Source organism: Oreochromis niloticus, linkage group LG19 (assembly GCF_001858045.2).
Source record: "Oreochromis niloticus isolate F11D_XX linkage group LG19, O_niloticus_UMD_NMBU, whole genome shotgun sequence".
NCBI classification, from domain to species: Eukaryota; Metazoa; Chordata; class Actinopteri; order Cichliformes; family Cichlidae; genus Oreochromis; species Oreochromis niloticus.
In genome coordinates, this window is record NC_031983.2 from 28,789,064 (window position 1) to 28,813,851 (window position 24,788).

The window sequence follows — 24,788 nt, forward strand, 5'->3', positions numbered from 1 at the left end:
ATACTTTACATATTATTAGGAACTAAGTGGATCTTTAGCATGTACAGGCATACATGTGGAAGTAGCCAAACATTTCCAGTATTTCAGCAGTTTGTGCTGCAGTAATTACTGAAAATTCACAATATTGATCATTAAAAAACATGACATTTTAAACATAACAAAAACAAGCAAGCGCGGTGGCATTAAGACAAAGTTAATTGGTCATCGATTGAGCGAGAGAGGATTTTCGAGAGGGAAACAAATACCAGGAAATACCAGAATAAATTTAAAGAACAAAGAAACGCGGTGGCCGGCTTTGATTTTGGATCTGAGAGGTAAACACGTTTGGAAAATTGAACGTACACGGCGAGCTCGGCCAAGATTACAAATAGAAGGTTTTGTGTGCCTTCAGCTCGGCGCTGTATCGCTTTCATTTTTCTGTTCTGAGCGAGCGTGTGGCTTCCTGTCACTTTTGTGCACTGTGTCTGCGTGTACACTAATCAGCCGAGTGCGCCGCGGCAACTCGGAGCTGCGAAAAGGTCAAACGGTGACCTTTGTCTGTGATTCTGGGCTGAAATGAGACATGATGCGAGCCGCACAGAGCGGATTACACGCATACGCGCGATCGCCAGCGCGCGCCAGATTAGGATGTCATTGTGGTATTGACCCCTGTTTTTTGACCCCGCATTACTCTGAGAAATCCAAGCTGAAAAGTTCTTTATTTTGTTCTTCCGGCGCTCTCCGCGGTTCCTTTCCCCCCACTCCACTCCCATTAACCCTAGCCAGAGGACATCCTCCAGTTGATGGAACCATTCCAGCTGCCTTTGACACAGAATTTGCTCTGCAACCGACCGCTATTAGCTGGTTTTGTAACAAATCGAAGTGAAAACGCTGCCTTTCTTTGAGTCTATTGCACTGCTGTGACCTCATCTGATTGCAAGGAGCAAAGCAGGCTAAAAAGGCATTTCGAAGACATCAAGGCTCATACAAAAAGTAAAAATATATATATTTTCCACCAGGGAAGGAGTGCGCTTTGAAAAAAATAAAAGTGCATGTGCTGCTAGATTTTGAATGGCTGTTTGAGAAAGGCAGATATTTTTAAAGCCATGATTATGAGTAACAGTAAAGTTTATTTGACCCTTGTTTTTACCACGTGAACTACTCGATTGTTCGTATATGAACAAGATTCCACCAAATCGTGTGGGATTAATCCTCTTTAAAAAATAAAATTGTAACAAGAATTACTCCTGCTATGTGGAAAAATATTTAAAAGCCCGTTTTTCTGGAAGTAAAGTTTAAAGACGCCCTATAAATATCACGACCCTCAGTGTTGGCGGCAGCTCCGTTGTGAGACAAATCACTTAAAAGGAGGAAATGTGCGCCCTTTCTTTCTCTTGATGGCTATATTACGCTTGACGCTCGGCAGATGAAGCGAGTGATATTTTGTTACCGTGTTACACACTCCGCCTCATAAAAACGAAAACGAGAGAGCTATAATTTCAAGAATTTGGAGATAATTTTTTATGGCGTGTTTGCTTTATTGGGTAGTATACAGCACAGTATGACAGGACAGACTGGAGGGGGTGAAATGCAACGTTGGCCAACTGCCAGACTTAAACTCATAACGTTGTAAGGACACGGCGCAGGCTTTGATCAGCTACTCCACACTATTTAATTTTTCACTGAGGAACAGTGTGTTAAATTGATGTTTGCAGAGTAATTACATGCAACAGAATATAGGCTTGTTTAAACTCTATGCTGGATGTTCTATTCAGCGGTTTTTGGGTGACTGCTACAGTCATCTGGATTCGACTGCGAGCCTTTGGAAAAGGAAGTGAGTGGAAAAAAAATACCACCCATCCCACTCTCTTTTGTGAAACTGATTCCAATTTCTCTATTGACTGTTTCCCCTTCCTGCCTGAGAGTAGCCCCTGGGGAGGGGCGCTTTAGTACAGATGAACTCTCAGCTGATTGGAGGAGACACGGCCTCTTTGCAGGGACCTACATGGGAGGAAGCTGATTCATTGGGTTAGATGCTTTCAAGTGACTTGAGCACAACGGTTTTCCATCCGTGTCAGCTGTCAGAGGAAAGAAGAAAAACATGACCAATCTTGCAGGTCTCCCTTTTAACGCGCTTTCCTTCAGCTTTACCTTGAATTGGATAGTAACTGCTGCATGTGTGCCTGCTGTGCAGCGCTGCGTCACTCATCAAAACTCTGAAAAGGTGAACAGCAAAACCTCGTGAGAGACGTGCATCTGTAAAATATAGCTCAGAAAACTGGGAGACAGCCAGGTGCATGCAGATATAATTTAAATATAGTTTGGTATCAGAGTATGATATCTAAAGAACAATTTCCCTGAGTGATTCTGCGTGTTAAGCAGTGCATTTACTTTATTTTACCGGTTATTTGAAGCGTTGCTGAATGTTTCTGTGTTTCCACAAATACATTAAAAACAAGAAAGTCCAGCTTTACTGCGTTCATGGAAATTCAGACAGTCAGTAGCAGCTCGGTGCTGCTAACCAAGGTGCTGCACTGGATTAATTCATTATCAGTGAGTGTGAGCACATCTATAAAAGCAGACATTTTGGCAGTTTGTTGGTTTGAAGAAGTGCACATTCCAGCAAGTTCCCCCCAAGGTCCGATTGTGCAACGCTCAGAGAAACTGCAAAAACCCTAGAGCGTGTTCGGGGTTAAAGTTCATGTCAGTACAATTAGAAAAAGGCTGAGCAGGTATGACTTGTTTGGTAGGGTTGCTGGAGAAAGCAAGTTTTATCTGAAAGAACCACAAGACTGCCGGAACAACGACGACACCAAAGTGGAGATATTTGTCTGTGATGAGGAAACCCAGCACCTCACACCAGCTGTCAGCACGGTGGAGGTGGGATGAGGATTTGAGTGGACCTTGACTTCCTCTGTGTACCAAAGTCAGCCCATCTGTGTGACTAAAGCTTGGACCAAACTGGGTCATCGACAGGACAAAGATCCCAGCGTAGCAGCAAAGGTCCAACAGAACGACTGAAAAAGAAAAGAGTCAACGTGCTGCCAATAGTCCAGACATCAGCCTCACAGAATCGCTGTAGCGGGACCTTCAGAGCTGTGCATGGACGCATGCCCGACTTTCTACATGACTGTAAACACTTCTTTTTGGTCACCTACAGTTATATTCTCCAAAGGCCTCACCAGTGTAGGGGAACTGTGCTTAGCTCCTTAACAGCTCCCAGCTCTCCCTAAGACCCGATGTGAAGTAATATGAATACTTCCACAGTTTAAAGGCGGCGCTCTCGGCCATATTGCTCATTGTTAAAATAAGGACAATGTGTCGATTTAACTGTAAACATTTATTTGAAAACATAACTAAAAACTGCATCTCGAGCAACAAAACTAATCTTACAAGGGCAAAGGAATCAGATTACTTTAATGCATCGTTTTGTAACACATTACACTAGACTTGCATACATGTCAAATTCCCACAAACGGGTTCATCGATTGGGCCCACTTCCAGTTTGTCATTTCCTATTTCCTGTCTGTCACCTCTCTGCCCCCACCCGGCTACAGCAGCAGGCCCTTCCCCCCACCCTCCGCCACCCCGCTTTTAATCACACCAGGTTAATTAAAAGGCCACGGTGCCTTTCTGTGGCCCCCCTCCCCCCTCCGACTTTATTACCCCCTCGCTGTATACTTGCTCAGCTGCCTCACAAAACTCTTTCAATCACACGGAAATGGGAGCTCACCTTGGTGATGGCGGAGAGGTTGAGGGGACGGAGAGGAGGAAATGAGAGCCGGGAAGCGGTGTGTGTGTGTGTGTGTGTGTGTGTGTGTGTGTGTGAGAGAGAGCGAGAGAGAGAGATTCAATAGGAAGTGATAGGAGTTGCACTAAAGGTGTGCGTGTGTGTTGTGGGGGCATGGTGTGTGGGTGGGTGGGGCACCTAAAGTTCAATGTCATTAATTGGTCACCATTTGAATATTAAGAGAAGAACTCTGTTAATTAACGGGATATTAAAAGTGCTGCTGGCTGGAAGGGGGACAGGCGGAGGGAAGGGTGGGGTAGGCTGCGGAAATGGAGGGCATATGGCGAGATAGAGAGGAGGAGGAGAGAGAGAGAGAGAGAGAGCGAGGCTGGGCGCAAGGTGATAAGAGGGAGAGAGAGACGTCCGTGGGTAAAGGTCTGGCAGTGGTAATTTGCGGAGAGCCGCGTTAATTGTCATAACCTTTTAAATGGCAGAGTTTATCGGAGTCCTCTAAATGTCCCCGCATATCGCCACGGCAACCCTGGGCCTGCCACACTGTGATTGGCCACCGCTGACGAGCACTTAAGCTTGATGAGTTTTCAGCACAAAACTAAATGATAAAATTGAAAATATATATTTAAAGCACATACAGTATGTCAGCTCGCGTTCTTCTGTGTACGAGCATGTGTGACAGTGTGTCTGCATGTGTTTGAGACAATGTTTTTAATTTAGTGTGTGCGCGTGCGGGTGTGTGTGTTTTTCTTTTACCTCCACATTGACTGACACTCGCTAATTGCTCGGCCAGAATCCGCCAGTGTTTTTTCTCTCCCTTTTTTCCCTCTTTTTTTGATTTATGTTTGTTTTTGTACAGCCGGAGTTGCAATTCAAATGCAAATGAACGAGAACAGGAGAGGTGTTTTTGGAACGGTTAGGACAATCATAATGGCTCAGAAAAAAAGGGGGCCGGTAGTTAGCGGCACAGCACCCTAGGGGCCTCATTTAGCTGCCATTTGTTAGGAAATGCCGCTACATTTGTTCCTGGATACAGACTTCACAGACAGGGAGAGAAAGAGAAAACACCAAAAAAGAATGTCACAGTCAAAGTCGAGCTCGCCAACACGATATCGTTCCTCCGCGCTTCAGCAAAAGTCATGTGGGTGTACACCGGTTTGGGTGGATGTCCTCTTTTAAATGTGAGCCAAAGCAATTGAAGTGAATGGGCGGACGGGGGTGGCGGTGACAGGGACTTGCAAAGACTGTATGAAGTGAAGATGGTTAAAAAGACTGGCTCTTATTTGATTAGCCTGTGTAGAGGAATAAAAAATGAAAGCCCTGGCAGTGGCAGCTAGCGCTGTTAGCTATGACATCACTCCTGGGGGAAGGCCTGTACACATGCCCGCGTGTGTGTGTGTTTATATAAGCAAACAGGAAAGCTTACTTGTGGCTGTGTGTGCACACAAGCCGCGTGTGTGTCCGTGTGTGTGGTCCTCTCTTGTCGTCTCTTTGTGCTAAAGGTCAGGGGGATTGCTGAGATAGAATCCAATCTGAAGGACACAGCACTAGAACAGGTCCTGCTACAAATGGACCTATTAAGATAGACTTGTGTGTGTGCATCAAGTATATAGGCAAGCGCGCACACACGTCCTCGCGTACGCAGCTATTTCCATTCAAATGGTCACCTTTTACCTGATGGTAATAACAGGCTGCATGTTGGAATAAACGCTCATCACTTACACGGGCAGACAGTGACAAAAGCAGCAATGCATTTCCAACTGCACATGTAACAGCAATGTCTTTCAAATATTTGAAAATGGATCAAAACATCCAAGTGTCAAGAAAATATGAAAGGCAAGAACATGATAACCGGCAGTGATTTGTCACATTTTGCAGCGCAGAGTTTGCTCTCACTGCTGATTGTTGCTTCAATTATAGTTCAGTCAGCCTGATTGGTGCGAGCGTGTGTGTGTGTGTGCGCGCGAACGCAGGGTGTTGAATATGGATGTCCTGCCTCCCTCCCCCACCTCCCCCGCCCCGCCTCTCCCGGATGTGTGTTATGTTTTTTTTTAAACCAGCGTTTCCTTTGTTAACAGCTCAGACAAATGAATAAAAAAAATACTGTATTCAACTGTAATTACTGACATTCAAGACATTCACGGACCAGCACGTCCTTAAACCTGAGCAGCACAACAGTTTAATTGTCAGTGACTCGCAAAACAACACGAGTGCGGCTCAGTCCGCTGCTGGAGGTGAGCGGGGTGATTGTGATGGTGTATAAATGAAACACACAACTTTTGCTCCAGTGAGGCGGGTGGGTTTTGTTTAGTTTTGTGACTTGTTCTGTTCCGTTTATGTCTTTGTTATTATTATAATTCACTTATTTTTTATGTTAAGCCACAGGAACCACTTGGTGGGGTTTTTATGAAGCTTCTCCCAGGTGATTTTTCTGCTGAGGGTTAGCGTGACCTTTGCATCCCATGGTACATCTGAAGGTGTGTGTGTGGGTGTGCATGTGGACAACAGAGATGCCCTGTCCTTGCTGTAATATGGCAAGAGGTGGTGCCCAAATGCATGCGTGTGTGTGTGCATGCAGGAATAGGGCCTCTCTCCTAAAGACATGCAATTAAGCTTAATTTTTAATGAATATTAATGGCATTAGCGTCAGATTTTGTGGAGATGTGCATTTGCCAAGGTGCAGGGGAATTGGGGGGGTGACTAATTTATTTGGTAGTCATGAGCAGAGGAGACGGGAAGGGGAGAAACAGGAGAGAGGTGTGGAGGTGATATTGATGAAAGGAATCAGAGTGGAGGAAGGGGTGGTGATGGAGACGTGTCAGTGGGATGGAAAGATGGAAGCAGGAAGCAAGAGGAGGGTTGCAAATAAAAAGAGAGAGGAGGGTAGATTTTGAGTGAAGGTTGGCAGAAAAAGTAGAAATAAATAGAATATATTAGGGGAGGAAAGCAGAGTGGAAGTAAAAAGCTGATTGAGCAGGCAGGCTTGGATTTGAGCAGGACACTGTGCTGCCCCCAGAGCGGCACGGCTGCACAGATGTTCACATGCATGTTATGTACAGTGTAGATTAAGTAAGCCACATATTTTCATCACGAATAAAAAGAAACAACGATCAAGACGGCTGTCAATCAAAATCAGCTTCACTTAAACGCTTTGAATCTGGCTCTGCTCGCTCTCTGTTGTTTCCACCATGCCATCAAATAGCTTTTGCTCGCTGTCATACGAGCTTCATTGCTTTTTATTTTATTTCTTTCTTTCCCAAGACAGACAATCAAACTCATACAAGCAAAGCGAGGCAACATTTCACCTTGCTCCCTGCTGGAATAGAGAGTCGGAAAGTGTGCGGTGCAACCAACCAAAAAGGCCCGATACAACCTTCTTAAATGAGCTGTGAGCCGAAAAGAAAAGAAAGCGTAAGATGCGTGTCGTGATTACCGTTTGAGTGCGGCCTCCGTATGAGGCGGTGTTTCGATATAGAAACAGAATAAATCCCAGGCTGGAATTTTTGCGAGTTACTTTTAAAAGCGCTCGAAAGTCTGGAAAACAAGTCGACGGCGCACAACAGCCACGCGTTTCCCCGCTCACCGGCTGACTCGCACTCCTGAGTGGCTGGGATTAAGGTGGTGCTGCAATATTGATTTACGTCTGCATAAAGCCTCTCCGGCTCTATATATTACACCACATTCAGCAGTCATCTATTCAATCAAATCTAATATTACACTGCCTCTCCACACAGCTGTCTAATAGCATTTAACTCACAGTTTGATTCCTGCATTCCCTCATGTACTTCAAACGCTTGCCTTCAATATCCTTCGTTCGTGTCTACTATGCCAAGATGAAGTCTTTTCAAAAGCACGGAGGATGAATGAGCGTGTCTGTGTGTGCGTGTGTGTAGACAGGATTAGCTGTGGCCTTAGGCTTAAGGTATGGAGTTGAGTGTATTTTAGAAGCTTCTAAATTAGCTGGGAAATGGGATTTTGAGACAATGGACTGGAAAAAACTCAAATGAAAGGATGCACTCGCAGCACTCCTTCATTTGCCTCTGATGTTGTTCCGCTCTCACTTTTTCCAGCCTTCATCTTTTTTTCCTTTTCCACTTCTTTTGCGTCTCCTTTTCCCCGTCCCTCCCCCCCTCCCTCCCCCTCGGTCCATATTACAGTTGACAGTAATGATGTAACAACATGAGTGTAAACAGTAGTATGAAGCTAACCTCACTCTGACCCACTTAAAACAGAAATCCCCCCGAGTATGCGCGCGCTCACACTAGAGACTCATGCCTGAGTAAATATTGGAGTTGGGTCAGCAGCCGCTCTTCTGTTCAGCGTGTGAGCGTCTGTATCCGTGCACGTGTCCACCTCTCCGAAACCCCCCCCCCATCCTCCTCCTCCCTCCTTCCCCGGGCCGTTATTTACCTGTGGAGGTGCGCTTGTGCCTAAGCTGGGTCTCTGTGTAATAAAAGCCTGACGTTTGGCGTGCATCCAGCCCTCCCTCCCCCTCGTGACAAACACGGGGGGATGCGTGCACAAACACATGGTTTGCCGAGGGCCCTGACAGGGAAACTAGCATGGCTTTCTTTTTAAAATAGCACCTCCATTCTTCACTGTGAGGCTGTTGTTAACGTCTCCGTGCACACACCCACATCTGGGAGGACACGTGACCCAGTGATTGATCCCATCGTGCTGTTCTGGGGTTTCCCCTCCAGCTAAGGAGGGGTGCTGGTATGAAGTGATGAGCTGGTGTGGCGTGATCATGGCTCCATGTTTGATTTATTTCGATGACTGATTTCATTTTGTTTTTATTATTTGAAATGAAAAAAGTGACATCAGCCGCAGACCGAACTCTTTCATGGCATTTTTAATTTCTCTTTGCTATTTGGGCTGATTGGGACCTGATGAATGTAAAAACAAAGAATTATGTGAGGCCCTTGTAGAGCAAAATTTAGTATTTTGGTCTGGACATGTGTTCACATATGTGGACGTCAGGTCCTAGGAGGTTAAATGTGTTTTAGATGAAAAATAAAATCGATGCTACAGTTCAAAGGTTTTTTCATAGTGCATGTTTTTACATTTAAAAGAACTAATTTATTTAAAGCTACATTCTGAAACAAAATATCCAATACCAGCACCTGTATCGATGCTATTGACATTTAGATTGATCCAGTCACCTCTGACTGCAGAGTTGCCACATGCAGAGACACAATAATAAAAAACAACACAAATTATCAGTTAAAATTCTTGAAATAATCAGTCTCCCTTGTTTTGTCACCTACACAGATTTAAGTGTGAACATGTGAACTGAAACGAAGAGAAATCTCGAATTTCACATAAGAGTTTGTTGTTTAAAAATGTCACTTTGTGTTTAGTTTTACTCATAAGAAGCAACGAGTTACTTCATAATGCATCGTTTTTTTTAGTAGGACCGTTTCCAGTCTAGATTTTGAGAATGAGAAATATGTAAAACTGAAATCAGAACAATCACAGTCTGTCAGCTGTGGAGAGGATTATGTGATGAAATATTAACATGTGAAGCAGTTTGAGGGACGTGAAGCAAAGCGATGCTGCAGGACCAGCTTCAGGAGCCGTACTTTAAATGTCTGTGGAATTTATTCAAACACTTTTATGAACAGTTCAGGAAACATCGGGGTGTTTAAAAAGCATTCAGCTGTTTTTGATTTGGTGCTTTAGTGACGAATTAATCATTTAAATATGTGTTTAAACTTGAGGCGAGCCGAGTTTAATTGTGTTCCACGTATTTCAGAATAAAAGGAAAAATGAAAGTGCTTTACTTTATATATAAAAGGCATCCAGGTAAAATATGAAAGCATCACAAAGCAATGTATAAATACTCATTTAGACAAACAGTAGAAGTTGTAGTGAGAGTGTCACCTTCCCTGTGTGCGGTTAAAGCAGCCTCCACACAGAAGCTTAAGAAACCAACTCGATATCAGATTTTCTTAAGGATCTCCAGACGTGCCGTATTATTCCTACATCATTTCTAGCCTGGATCCACAAACGATTACACATTTAATGCTCTAATAATAGATCAATTTTCACATGATACATCTCTCGCTGTGGAGGATAATCTCCAGCTACAAAATTATATCACCTTTCTGACAGGAATATTGCCCACCTACTACAATATAATCACACAACAGATAAGAAATCAAACTGTGGGGAAAAATGGATTTTCAAAGTAAAATACCCGGAGACGTGTGTTTGCGTCCGGCGTGCGTGTGGCGTGCGTGTACTGTATATTACGTGGGACTGTGCGCGGGCACTTGTGCGTGATCTCTCGCTGTGTCTCGCCGATCAGTTATCACTAATCCTTCCACTCGGAGCTCTTTAACAAGTTGCTATTGTGCCGCAGACGCTTAACATGATGGAGGAACGACCTTCGTGGTGAATGAAAAGAAGAGTGAGAGTGAAGGAGGGAGAGATGCAGAGGGAGGGAGAGGGCAACACCTCCGACAATGGCGAGAAAATTGGTTTACACTAGATAGGCTCGTGATTACAGAGGGAAAGAAAATGACTTGGATTGAACAATAGGAGTGTGTGCACTGGTGTGTATTTGTACGAGTGTGCGTATGTCTGGAGGATTAGTGGGTGGTTAGGCGAGGATTTGGTTGAAATGAATTGGTGGCTATGGCGTGCTGATGGGTGCGTGTTTGGATGCTTTTTCCAGCCGCCTGTACTGTAACGCTCGCGCTCCCTGTGAAACGGCCTCTTTGTGTTCAGACTTGATCTAACTGGGAATGTTTGTTGCGGTCCTGCAAACCCGACGCTCTGCACACTCTCTCACACGCTTGCAGGCTCTCGTCATCACGGCCGAAGACGCTCAATCTGTGATGTAACTGATGCTTAGCACGACTGATTTCAGCTCCAGGATACTCAGCAGTTTAGCTCATGTCACCACCAATATTAATGAGGAGAACAAAGATGTGTTGACTCACAGGTTTTTCTCATGTACGTTTAAGCAGGAATCCTATTTTCAACAAGAATCCACATTTGTATGTTAGAGAGTGGACAGCGTGTCCCGAAGGCTCTGAAACGAGCACCTTTATGTGGCGACGTCCATCACCACCATCAGACAAAGTGGATGTTGAGTTTGTGAGATTCCGGTTTAGGTTCAGAACAGCAGGTGGATACTTTGTCACAGTGCACGAAAAGTAACGTCAACAAAGAACAGCTGTCTGTCCGCACGCAGAAAAAAATCAGTCCGTTATTTTTGAACCTTTTCCTCAGTGACACTGCGTTCCCTTCTTTCTGCCTGTTTTTCTCTTTAGGAGGCCCAGCAGGAGAGCTACAGCATCAGGGGTCCTACCCCAGGGAATTCTGGGAAGGCTAACAATGAGGATAACGTCTCCCATGAACGCCCCTCAAGTCTGCCGGTGAGTGATTGACAGTCCTGTCGACCAAAGTGCAAAAAGATGCTGCTGCACAAAAGTCTCATCGTTCAGTCAAACCTCAGAGATGTATCGTGGCCATTTTTGACTGCATGTCCACCTCACTGTCCAATCAGATTCTTCCGCTCACCCTGTGACCTGCCCCTTTCTCTGATGTCTCAGGAGGTTAGATTGCTCATTTTAGAGCTCACGCCTGTGTTTTGACTGGCGTCCACGCCGAAGGCGTAAAGGCCCAGATGTGTCGTGTCCTTGTCTGTAGTGCCGTCCCCTCGCTCGCACGTACGCCCACGAGCGCAGAAAAACATATGCACCGACGCAGACGTCGCTTCTACGTGCACGACGCAGTCACACATGCAAACCCACAAGCGCTGCCTGCTGGCGTTTGGGCGAGCTGAAAAGCGTCGAGCAGGTTGACTGGAGGAGTAATTGAGAAGAAATGGTGAGACCAGGCTGATCCACGCAGGGAGAGATGTGGGCTGCTCTGGGTTTTTTTTTTTGGCCAACCTAATCGCTTTTTACTCCATCATCTCTCTCTGCTTGCAGCTCTGCAGCACTTTCAAGAATAGAATAAATAGACATTTGCAAATGGTCGCAAATATTGGCACTGCTTGAGGTGTGTGCAGTTTAATTTACTCGATACTTTGGAACAGCCCCAGGAGCGGCAAACTGCAAGAAAAGCTAAATTAAGTGTATGAACTTGGTGCACGGACACTTCTGAAGTCTGTGTGCGCTGACGGTCTGCTCGACTTTGTTTCGATTACTCTGCTCGGCCCTTTGTTTGTCATCCTTCTCGTGCACACGTGTCCATAATGTGCTAACAGTATGTGGCCCCTTTCTTCTTTTTTCCTTCATTTTCACTCTCCCACACTCTTTAGCCCCCTTCCCTTTCGCTCTCTGTCTTTCTCTCTAAAGCAGCATCATGAAAGCTCTTTCTCCCCCCTTGTGCTATAATGAGAAATGGCCTTGATGTATCGGTGTGTGAATCCGAAGCGAGAGAGCGAGACGAGGCGAGGAGCCACTGCAGTCGCGGGGGCCGATCTATTTGAACCAGCACCACCATCACCCCGCGTTCCCTCACCACTTTAATCCCGGCGTTTTACCCCTTGGGTTCTCCGTGTGTTTTCACATCCCATCCAAAGCGTGCGGCTCGCCCAGATCCTAATCGGCGGCAAGTTTTGATGAGAGACACAGAGAGGGAGAGATGGATAGATAGAAGAGGAGAGAGAAATTGCTCGGCATTTGCCAGGCTCTTCCAGCAAGCTGTCACGGCAGAGATGTAACCGCTTTTTTTCCCTTTCCTCCCCTCTCTTTCTCACTCTCTCACCGGCATTTGATGTCAGATCTAAAGCTGCTGTCATCTTTTCCCCCCTTTCTCTCCGTCAGGAGGGAGGGAGTGCGGGTCGGCAGAGTGTCATGTTGTTGTTTTGGGACGAGTCTGCTGTGTGATGTGGCGGGATTTTTGAAGGAAGACCAAAGGGAGAAGTGCTTTAGTGACTTATCACAAATGCAAGTCACACTTCCCCTCGGGACTCGGAAAATGTATTGGAGATATGGAGCGCCTCGTGTTCTGTATCGTTGTACAGTATCTGTATTGTTAATGTGAAATCGCCTTTCCTTTAATGTTTCCGGTAGGTTAGGAAGAAAAGGGGAGCTTGCATCATTTGCTACTGCAGCTGGTCGTATGTGTGCGTTTCCATGTAGCTTCGGTCCTGATGTTGAGTCACGCATGAATGCAGGTCTCTGATTTCAGCCTTTGTATTTAGAATAACACATTAGCATTTACCACCACTTTTGTTAGCATTATTACGTGTACCCGTTTGGATTTGGGAGAAAGACCCTATCTCTACTTTTAAGATTAGTCTTAAAACTTTCCTTTCCTGACCCTGAATCCTCCCTCAGTCACACTGGGGGGTTCCCATGATGCACTCAGTGTTTCTTCTTCACTCACTGTGTGTTTAGACACATCTCTGCATTTGATCATCAGTTATTATTAATCTCTGCTTCTCTTCCACAGCATGTGAACCAGTCTGGTTCTGCTGGATGTTTCTTCCTGTTAAAAGGGAGTTTTTCCTTCCTGCTGTCGCCAAGTGCTTGGGCATAGGGGGTCGTCAGATTGTTGTCTGTACCTTAGCGTATAAAGTGTCTTGAGGCGACTGTTTGTTGTGATTTGGTGCCGTATAATTAAAACTAGCCTCTTCACATTAGCTTTGGTTAAACTCAACCTGGTGAAATCAGAGCAAAGAGCATCCTGTGACCAGATGAACTTGGCTGTGCCTCATCATTCAGTCACCAGGAGCTGTGACTTGCCTTTATGTGAAAGTAATTTAGTGCTCTTGTCTTTGGGTTGGATTTTTTGTTTTTTTATCCTGATATGTTCCATGCGATGCAGCAGACACCGCTGCTGAGCCCGCACAGGAACTTGATGAAATCGTGCTTCTCTCAGTTGAATGTTGTCTTCTTCCAGAATTGCTCTGATTTCTGCAGGATGTGCGGAGCAATTACAGGTCAATAAATGGTGACATGTTTGTGGCTGACAACGTGTTAGAGGCGGCCCGCGTGATTGGCACAGGATGACATGTCATCTGCTGCCTTGTTATTTCCAGCTATGTGCAGCAGTCGAGTTTTTTCTTTTTGGGGGGGGGGGTCTGCATCTGTGTCAGCAGCCCTCTGCATCTTTCGCCTAACGTTGCTAAGTCAAGCTGCTCCTTCCACAGTGGGCTGCCCCCACCCCAAATCCTCCCCATCCCTGTTCCAGTCACTTCATGTTCCCTGCTCTCTGGCGTTCCCCTGACAGCCTGCCAAGCTGCCGCGCAGCCTCCCATCCTCTGGGACATGGGAGAGGATGGCCACCCATGTGGAAAGACAGAGTGAGAGCTGGGGGTGGGAGGGTGAGGTGAGGAAGTGGGGTGAAGAGAATGCAAGAGAGAGAGAGGGAAGGGGCGTGAAGCGATGAAGTGAAACGTGGTTATCTTTTTGTCACTTGTTCGGGGTGAGGGATGTTGAATTCAGGCTACGGGGTTCCGGCAGCGGTGTGTTATTCACACTAGCGCGCGCACAAACACTCACACACACGCACAGAAACATTCTTGTAAGTCTTTCAGTGCTCATTTGCCCCTCCTTGACTTATTTTCCATCAGACAAAAGGGAAAATTCAGAAACACTATCTCTCCCTCTCAGTGCTGTCCACCTCGCCCTCCTCTGCTTTTCCGAGCGTTAGGTCATAAATGATTGACAGGGCACAGCTGGAGAGGCCTGCACGCCTCCCCTCACTACACGCACGCACACACACACACACGTCTTTACTCGCAAACACACATTCGGCACATACTTTGATGCTCGCTCTGTCCTCTGCGAGCCGTTTTCTGTGTGTGCGTGCTCTATCGGAGCATGTCAGTCAGGCAGCCTATACAGTATGTGCTCTCACTCTGGCTCTCCCTACTGCTGTGTTTTATTTTAGAGTCCCCAGGCAGGCAGACAGGCCAGCAGGCAGCGCACAGTAATGTCATCCAGCAGGGTTAGATTCAGCCTCCACATTAGTGCACACGGGGGGGAGGAGAGGAGGAAAGGAGGCAGGAAAGCAACGAAATACAAGGGAGGTGAAGAAGAAAGGAGCACGGGGATGGGGAGAGAGGAAAAGAAAGGTGGCGCTTATGTGGAATAAAAAGCACATCTCTCATATTATGGTTTTAGATGTGAGGTTAAATGTGATTACGATGCAAATTATTCAGCATAAATCGATTGCATTTCATGGAGGAAAGTCTGTGTTTTTATATGTTTACATGAGAACAGTGTGTGGGGAGGAGGGGGAGGCAGGCAGACTCAGAGATGAGATGTTCTCTGGACCCTGCAGCCTATTCTTAGAACAGACAGCAGCACTGAAGGCCAGAGCAGCTCCCTGCCATTGCTGTGAGCACATAGCTGCTCTGAGAATAGGACAGCTAATCTGAAGCAGCTTTCACACTCTGAGGTACAGGAGATGGCCGAGGTCACGCCAGCCTTCAACCTGTAGACCTGTGTGAGTAGGAGTGATTGATACAGCGCCGCCGTATGTGCCGCTCGTCCTATACGCTCCATAGGAGCAGCGTGCAGTTAGACTGCTTCCCTCCGATGCCTACACGCCTCTTTCACCTCGGACCCTGACTTCATCTAAAATGCAGACAGGCTATTTTTCCGCTTGTATGCCAACCTGTTTTCGTTTGCTCCTCATGAATCATTTAGCACGCACACACAGTTTCATGTACACGTCTGGTGTTTTTGATCCTCAGGAGCCGGGAACACGTGTTTTTCCCGGGGTTTACCATTCGTTCCCCTACGGCTCGAAAACACAGATGCACAGGAAGCGGAATTGATCTGTGGGGAGATTTCTGGAGGTCTTTCATCTTTATACATCACCAGTATCGTGTTTAACCTACAGAGGACGCACCTGCAGTGGCGTCTGAAGTCGGACTCACAGGCGTGTTCTTCATTTTTACTGTAAAGTAGGCCTGCGTTGTTACCATCCAGATAGAGAGGAGCCAATCAGCTTGCAACATCCATTTCAAATCTCCACCGTGTCAAGCACGGAGACTGCTGAAGTGTCCTTTAGCAGGACACTGCATCCCAAGCAGCTCTCCTCAGCAGCTGACACTGCACTCTCATCCTCCTGCAGAGGACAGACACACTGAAAGAGAATTTCCCTTTGGGGATCAATAAAGCATTTCTGCCTGCAGGATTTCACTTGTTTCTTATGGCAAAATTTGATGGCTACACACTGCTCTACCTACGGGGAACTATGTTGGCCAGTGCAGGTTGTTAAACAAACTGGTAACACAAGGCTGAGCAGCAGTGGTGGTGGGGGGGAGCTTCAGCTGCAGAGGAGGGCATGTTTATACCCAGCCACCCTTAACAGACTGGCTCACAGAAGCCCTGCACAGCAGAGTGAAGGGCAGATAGTAAACCTGTGTGTATACGTGCACACACACACACACACACACACACACCTACCCCTATGCTCACACATGCGTGCACTCCAAGTGCGTCAGGCTTTGTGATTTGAGAGTGAGAGGGAAATGGAGAGGGATGAACTTGGTTAAGAAAACAGCAGAGCGACTCGGCTGGCGCCTCTCCACCAACCTCTCCTACAGAGGAGGAGAGACAGGCCGAGGGGGAGATAAGTGAGGAGGAGGAACGTGAGCGAGGACTGACCCTAGAAGGAGAGAAATGTTCCCCAACTGCATCTTTTTTTTAATCCTTTGCCCGTCAGTTTCCCCTCTGGCTGGTGGCTTTTGTCAAAGCTGATTTCCTCTAACAGATTTGGCAGAGTAGTTCAAATTCAGGACAAAGAGGACGGAGAACAAGCAGCAGTTTGTTGTTTGGTCTCACACACACAGTTCTGCATAAATACTGTGTAGAAAGTGTAGAAAATACCACTATCTGCATGTTGTTAGCATCTGGAGCCCTCGCCGTTTGTCGTGCGTGATTTTCTCGAGCGTTAACACCTTCCAAACTGTCCTCCCCGTTCGTCCGCGGGACAGTCTACGGCGTGACAGTGTGTGAAAGCAGACGCTGCTACATCAGGATGTCGACTGGGCGCAGTAAGCCAACGTGACACTCTGCGTGCTTTATCGGTTTTGCTTGTCCTTTTTAGGTGTTACTTCCGACGTTGTTTTCTCAAATGCGAAGCGAAGCTCTCGTCCCAAACCCTCGACCGGACGTCACCTCGCTTCGCTCGTTCGCTCTGCGCTTGATTAAACACTTTTTCATACTGACGTCAGAGCTCCAAACACTTCTCCTCAAGTGATGTATAGATTTCATTTTCGTGAGCCATTATCGCCAGATACACCCTTCTGGCACCAAGCCCTCCATTATAAATGGTGATTTTCTGTTACCACATTAATATTTAAATTAACTGTTAAAATGGCTTATTGAGCCAATCTGAACTGAAGATTGGAAACATCTATTTTATATTCATTAATAGTTCGGACATCTCCTGCCAAATGATATTTCAGTGTATGAATCTGGAAGATGTTCCCTCCCTCGGTGGATAGTAATGAGGACTGAAATAAAAAATGTTGGGAGCTCAGTGACTTTTGCCTCTTTTGAGCATCTTTGTTCTCACGTCCATCTCAGCAGAGGAAAAAGGGCAGAAAGTGAAACTAGTGTCTGTACTTGGAAAGAACAAATAAAGGATGAAATCTTTATTCCTTCCTTCCACCCTCATCTTCATCTATCGTCACATCTCCTCTCTCTAGCGTTCTCCCCTTCTCCCTTCACTCCCCGTTTCCCCGGCCTCAGACGTCCGCTTCTGACATTTCTGGGTTTATTTTTACGCCGGGTCCTGGATGCCTGGACTCCCAGCAGGCTAACTAGGCAGGAGGGGGGAGGAGGGAGCCAGCTGAGGAATGGAAGAGAGGCAAAGTGGAAGAACTGAAGGGGAGGGATGAAGGGAGGAAGGAGCCATCAGAGGGGGAATAGTCTGTCATCACCATGGCTCCCTCTGGCTGTTGGGAGGCTGAAATTACATCTGACTTTGAAGTTTGGGGCAGCAGCATCGCCAGTGTTGCTATAGTGACAGGAAGAGTGTGTGTGTGTGCGGGTTTGTGTGTGTGTGTAAACTCCTCAGGAGGTTTATTATGCATGATCCACACTGTGACTAGTCCTGATGGCATTACAGTGCTGTTATTAATCTACTCTCATAAGATATGTGTACTTTAAACACATCCCGTGCACACACGAACATATCTGCGAATTCATGCTAAGACGCATTCAGACGCGCACACACGACCCATTTCACAGCTGGATTCAAACTTCATGTCGTGCCTTTTAAAGATTAAGATAAAGTTTTTTCCTCTTATTATCTTTGAGAAGGTTTAGCTGGCTGCACACTGTGCTCACAGGCAAATGCATGCACAAACACACACTCGCACACACACACACACACACACGCAGAGTTGTTAAGATTTGCAGATAGCAGTGTTTGGATTGTTTAAGATGCTAATATTCTACTAAGATGTGGAATATTTATGAACTTTGTTTGGTCAAACTCGGTAAGAGAAGGGAAAAAGCATAGATAGATGGATAGATGTATGAACAGGGTGCAAAATAATGTTCCATTAATGCAGAGCTAGGCTCCTGCTGAGGGCCCAGCGCCAATCTGCATCTCCCTACAGTCAGCCTGCTATACATTTTTCATGAACTCTGAGCGAGAATTAGCGACGGATTGCCTCTGCAAATTGCTTCTCCTTGGTCGGGGGCTGGTGGAAAGCACAAGAAAGAGGTAAGAGAGACGTAGCAACGATGCAGGAACGAGAAGAGGTGGAAAACCGAAGGAGAATGAGATAATTGCGTGAGGAATAAAGCAGAGCTACTCCTCAAAGCCAAGGCGTCTGTGCCTGATTTCAGCACTTGTTGTGACCGGCGTATGCACAGCTGAGTCACCCTCATTGTCCGTGTGGTAATGTGTAAATCCAGACCATAATGCTAAATGCTTCTCAATGGGACATGATGTGTACAGGCTTTCTTTTGGCCTGTGCACCATATAGTGTATTAAGAGTATTGCCCACTTTCATTTCCCACCGGTGGCTTTAGCTGCTAATGCCCCCAAACACCCGTGTGTGAGTCATCTCGTGATAAGCTTAGCACTCTGTAATTTGCAGCAGAGTCGATATTTATCATGATTACACCTGTAAATAATTGTGTTGAAAGAATAACACATGATTTTTAGGAGTTAGTCTCAAATATTTTCAAATGTACAGTTTCCTACTCACAGACTGTGCAGGTGTGTCAGTCATATTCCTCTGACAGTGGACGTGCTGTCATAGAGCTCTACTGCTGCTACAGTATTATCACACAGCATAGCATGGACCTGGAAATGTGTGTGTCTGTGTTGGTTGATAAAAAGAAACACTGGACAACACCAGAAGGTGTGTGTGCGCGCGTGTGTGTGTGTGTGTGTGTGTGTGTGTGTGTGTGTGTGTGTGTGGGGTGCGTGCTCAGGGCCTATGATTGCTACTGTAATCTGCTGTCTCCTGCCAGCCACAGTTATTACAGTTGTCGATATGGTGCTCAGGGCTTTATAGACACAAGCAACGAGACTCAGCCTGGACGCTCGCCAGAGAGTGTGTGTGTGTGTGTGTGTGTGTGTGTGTGTGTGTGTGTGTGTGTGATCTTTTGCTCTGTGTGTTTGTAATTGAGCTCTCTGCTCATGTCAAGGCCAGTTCAACAGCGTGTTAATTGCTTATGTTGCAAAGTGTTAGTCCCAGCAGTATGTGCATGATATCATGCATGTATGTATTTACTGTATGTACAGAATGTGTAGTCCAGCTTTGCTCGGACAGGTTTTCTGTAACAAATGATGGAAAAGAAAGAAACACCATGGGAGACGTAAGGTTCAGTGTCTGGAAGGTTCAGGAAGAAAGGATGCAGAATGTGAGAGAAAGATGGAGGTGGGGAGGAAAGGCGGAAATGAAGGGAGCACTGGGGTGTAGAGGGTTTTTTCCTCGTGGCATTGAGGCCTGTCTGATGTCTGTTGTTCAGCCCACTTCTGCTGTTTACTATCCTGCCAGCTTATTACTATCAGAGCTTGGCAGTGGGCTACAGTAGGGCTGAAACAATACTTGTGCAGCATTTGCTTTTGTAACACTGTCATACATTCGTAAGCGTGCACACACTAAGGCACACCGCGAGGGTCACCGATGGCCCATTTTCCAGTTGCACTGCTCTTTTGGAAATGTACGACCATCTGTCAGAGTTGGCCAGACGATTAAACAAATCCTAGCTCTGTTTTTTCCTCCCCGAGTGTGTGCGACTGGGTTCTCTGCACATACCGGCAACCTGTGACCTCGGAGAAGCATGAAAATCCCCTCTGCCGGCGTGCTCGGGGCTTTTTAAGGCACGAGCTCCGAGCCTCGTTCCCGTTGCTCGTGTCTATTCTTGTGTTTTGCTGAGATAAAGCTCCCCTCTCAAAAACAATGTGGCGCGCTTGAAATTAAGAAACATTATCCATTCTGTTCAGAGAAAACATCGTCTTTTTAATCACTTCATTATGAGCTCCAATTCTTGGAAATTATTCTGTGAGTTCTGAGTAATGTTGGTTTTAATTGATTTTTATCAAAGTTTTAATTGATGTTTCTCCGTGGACTGAGTAATTGTTTTGGTTGTTTCATTATGTATTAAGTCCCCCGAGTCCACTTCTCCCATGTGACCTGCTGTGTTAATGAAGGACTGTGTGTACAAAAATGCCAAACGCAGTGGCAGATGGTAACTAAGACAACTAGCCGAAGCCCGAAGCGATCGTCTTTCACTTGAGCGTTTACATTATACTGTATTCTGCTCCAACTTGTAAAAACTGCATATTCATAGCAGCTATATTCATAGTTTCATTGCGCCAGCTCTGTTTTTGGAGTCGGCCTGATGCAGATATGCGACTCTTGCATGCTGCTGTTTGGTATTTGGCAGGTGTGCAGTGTGCAGGGTAGGGTGAGTAGCATTTGTTACTGCTTTACCATCTTTAAATGCAGTTTTGTGAATCATTAGTAAAATAATATTATAAACAGTATGTGCAGCAGCATGGAGAAGGGTTCGGCCTCTAACACTGCAGCTCTGTTTGGTTAAACAAGGACCTGACAGATTTAAGGAGTCTGCAAACGTGAGATTCTTCAGAAGTTATGGTGACCAGGAGGTGGACCATCAGCAGCATCATTGTACTGGATCAGTCGATCTCTGTTTGTGGTGTCTGTGTGTTAAAAGGAGCCAGCTGAACATCTTACTGGGATGCCTCCTGGGAGTTATTTTTAAACCATGCCTAAGTGGAAGAACAAAGGCTGACTGGCCTGGGAACGCCTCTGTGTACCACAAAATGCACGTTTTTATGTCCATTTACACAAAAAACTGCTGTGACCAACAAAGTTTACTGTAGTAAAATTACCTCGAGCACATTTTGCTGTCACAACAAAATACAATCAGCAGCTTCTGCATCATTGCCCCCCCTCCTGTTACATGTGGCCTCGTCATGGAAGTCCTAGCGTGACCTCTTGCATGTCTCCCAAGCTGCTGAAGTGTTGATCCTGGAACTTGAATTTCAGAACAAAGAGAATGAAGCCAATCTGGAGCGTCGGTGTGAGCGATGCCTGTGAGGCTAAAAAAACGTCGCACCGTGAAAGTGTGATCGGTTTGATGTTTGCTGTCTGCACAGTTTAAGGTCCAAGGGCTCTCGTGTATGTGCAAGTGGTCAAAACAGGTGATTCAAACATTGCACAAGGAGCGCGCAACGGGATCAGCTCCAACATTTAAACCGGGCATGTTTTAAATGTAGGATTTCCTGCACGGCGTTGAGTCTCGTGCGTTTGTCGACGGCGTCCTGCTTGTCGTCGCTCCTCGATTTGAAAGCGATCTGACCAACACAAATGTCAGTTTATTCAACAAAACAATAAACGCATGAGAAGAACTCCAAGAAGATTAGTCCTGTTCATTGCAGGCGTCTCGCACATAAATCAGCACGCACATGCAAACACACACACACACACACACACTCAGTCTGAGTAATTTTGAAAGTCTTGTGATAGCTTTGCATAGCATTTGGGCTAATGGCGTGCTGCGTGCTTCCTCCCAGGTCGGTGCATCCATTAGCAACCATATTACTGCCACATAATGGCTTATTGGTTGTTGGGAAAAATTGCCAAGAAGCTGGGATGGGGAGAGAGGGAGCGAGTGAGAGATTAAAAGATGAAGAGAGAGAGAGCGAAAGACATAAAGGAAGCCTTCTCTAGCAGGGCCTCCGAATTGAGTTACAGCTGTTATGATTTGTCGTCTCTCAAGTCTTTTCCCCTCTCTTCTTTTTCATTTCTTGTTTCCACCCCCTTCTCTTTCACCCTCTGGGCTTTGGAAGGTTTTTATCTTTCTAATGAGCCGTTGATTCTTTTTTTTCCTGTCATTACCTCATTCGTTCTGGATGGAAGGCAATATTTGTCATACTGTCAAGCCAGTGTTTGCACCTAACCTGTGTTCCTCTGCGTGTGCGTGGACTGCGGCAGAGCGGAGTGGCGTAAAGTGTTTACGCCGCGGTTTTGGTTAGCGCGGGTGGCAGAAGTGGACGCAGAGATCGGAGGACTTTGGCACGGTGGCCCCGGTCCCCATGTTGAACTCCCAGCCTTATCAATATGCAGCATGGTGGGTGGATTGCACTCGACTTGATTGCTTTAATTGGCTGGACACAGTTGCAAAACACACACTGGCACACAGGTTAGAGCAGTCTTTGCTGTGCACCGTATTGTTGTGATGTTTTGTCCTGGGAACGTGGGACTGTGCAGTGTTCAACTTTACATGAGTCATTCTGCTCCTGCACGCTCAATATGCATATTATGTACACAGGCACACACCCTCCATCTCGCACATATGCATATACAAACAGACAGTTTGGAGTACGGTGAAGTTTAAAGGTGATCCTCGGTTATGAGATAATCTCATAAATATGCATTGCGTGCACTCACACACACACACACACTCACACACACACACACACACACACTCCAGCGTGCGTGTCAATCGTTGCATGAATGTATTCGGGCGGCTGCTCAGTGGTATCTCTGCGCTTCCTCGCCGGCGTGGCTTGGGTAGCACGTGTGTTTGTATGCATGTGCTGGGCGCGCGTGCGGCGGTTAAAACGAAGTGGAAATCAAATTCACCTTGAAGTGTCCTTCTCTCTCCCCTCGCCGCCCCCGTATTTTTGCCGTCGTCTTTGCTTTGAACACGCTGCAGCACTCAGTTCAAAGAGAAATGCCTTCTTGTGCGTGTGTGTGTGTGTGTGTGTGTGTGTGTGTTAGGAATGACGGCAGGGTTTGAGATGGAAAGAGGGAAAAGAGAGGAGGATCTGCTGCTGCACTCCTCTAACATCACCCTCCCCGCCATCCTTCCATCATCAAAGAGCAGCCAGGCTTAGAGCAGCGCTCGTCCTTCTCCCGTCGCCCCCCTTCCCAATTAAAAACAACCTGGGACAGAGTAGAAGGAGAAGGTCGACGGTGTGAGTCAACTCAGGATGGAGAAATCAGCATTCATTTGGGCCTCAGTGACCTTTGACCTCCTTGTTTCTATGTAAAACAGAATAAGCGGCAGGGTAGGCACCGACAGGGGTGGTGACTCTGAGTGGTGCTCTGTTTTAGAAGAGGGGATCTTTAATCAAGTGATGCTCATTATCTCCCACTTTCAGCTAAAATGGAGCATTTTGTCATGTTATTTTAGAATTTAGCATTTTTATCTGCGTTACTGTTGTGTTAGCACTTGCATGTTACTATTAATGTATGCACCTCTGTGGGGGGTATACTTCTGCAACTGCATGCAGCCTGAGCTCAGAATCCTGCAGCAGCAGTCTGTGGATCTTATTGGTGCATTTGACCTAAAGGTCACCCACTGGAAGCAATGACAGTTTCACATTAGTGCTCAATATTCACTGTTGACTTTTGCAGGAGGATAATCAAACATGATTAATGTCTCCCGCGCTCCGTGTTCGACTGTCAGTTTCTGACAAGACGGATGGAGGGAAATCACAGGAAGTTGGAAGGATGTAATGACAGGGGGATAAAATACTGTTAGATGTTAGCAGACTTTAGAGATCTCAGGGTGTAAAGAGACGGATTAGAACCAAGAGACATTTGTTCTACAAAAGAATTATTCACATCATCACCAGGCCAGATGGAGAGCGTGTTCCCCCATCTCTCCCTCTCTCTTTCATTCTCACTCCTTCTGGGTCCACAGAGGCTGGTGAAGATGAGGAAGCAGCAGGGCAGGAGACAATAAAGGTCACCTCGTCATTTTCTTCCTCCTTCTTTCCATCTCTAAAGTGATTTCCACTCAAACTCTTCGGCCAACTTAATTCTGGCTCCGTTATTGGAAGAAATGCTTGGTGTCAGAATAAAGACAGATTGGCACAGACACACAGGGAAAGTCATGAATCCGGAGGTGCTTCATTAGGTGGAGCCTCCTTTGTTTTTAACACAGCTTTGGTCTCGGTGTTTCAATCATGCACATTTAAGATCCAGGAAAATGTGAATAAAATGACTGTTTAATAGTGAAACGCAGGCACGCTGTGTGCTTTCTGTACCTGTAAACAATCATTACTCTTGGCTTCATCCTTACGTCTGGTGTTTTCATTTTCATTCTCCTCCTCTGTCTCTGTCCTGCTCTCCTCCTCTCTGACTCAGGATGGCTCTGAAAGGTCAGTCCCAGCTGACATTTTTAATGGAACGTCATTGATTTCTTTTTGGTGCGCTGTGATTGGCTAACCAGAGCTGCCTCCATTTCCCCACCAATCCCCTTTAACCAGGAAACTGGCCAGCCGGCTGACCCCGAGGTCATCCAGCTCCAAATAGCTTTTTCTGGAGTGCCACGGTGTGCTCCGCTCTATATTTCTCTCCTCTATGGCTGCACGCCTCCCTGCAGGCTGCAGGAGGAGGTGAGAGAGGAGACGAAGGCAGACAAAAGAAAAGGCACAAGTCTTAAAAACACAAGTTTCAGGACTGCTTCATGTACTGACGGACGTCCCACAGGGCTGATGTGTCTCTAGGGGCCTTCTGGCAAAACCAGGAATCATGTCAGTTTGTTTTATTTCTCTAGAAGATGTTATAAGAATGCCACGCTTGCATGAAGGTGCGCGCGCTCTCTCTCCATGCAGTGCTGAAAGTGTTTCAATAAATATT

At 46.3% G+C, this 24,788-nt stretch overlaps 1 protein-coding gene across 1 annotated transcript in view; it reads left to right on the top strand.

Moving 5' to 3' along the window:
* Window positions 1-24,788, top strand: part of LOC102077873 (AT-rich interactive domain-containing protein 1B) — a 167,209-nt gene that overhangs the window by 53,970 nt on the left and 88,451 nt on the right. The window contains 1 exon segment of the mRNA XM_005477682.4: window positions 11,002-11,106. Within this exon segment, the coding sequence (XP_005477739.2) occupies window positions 11,002-11,106 (105 nt within the window).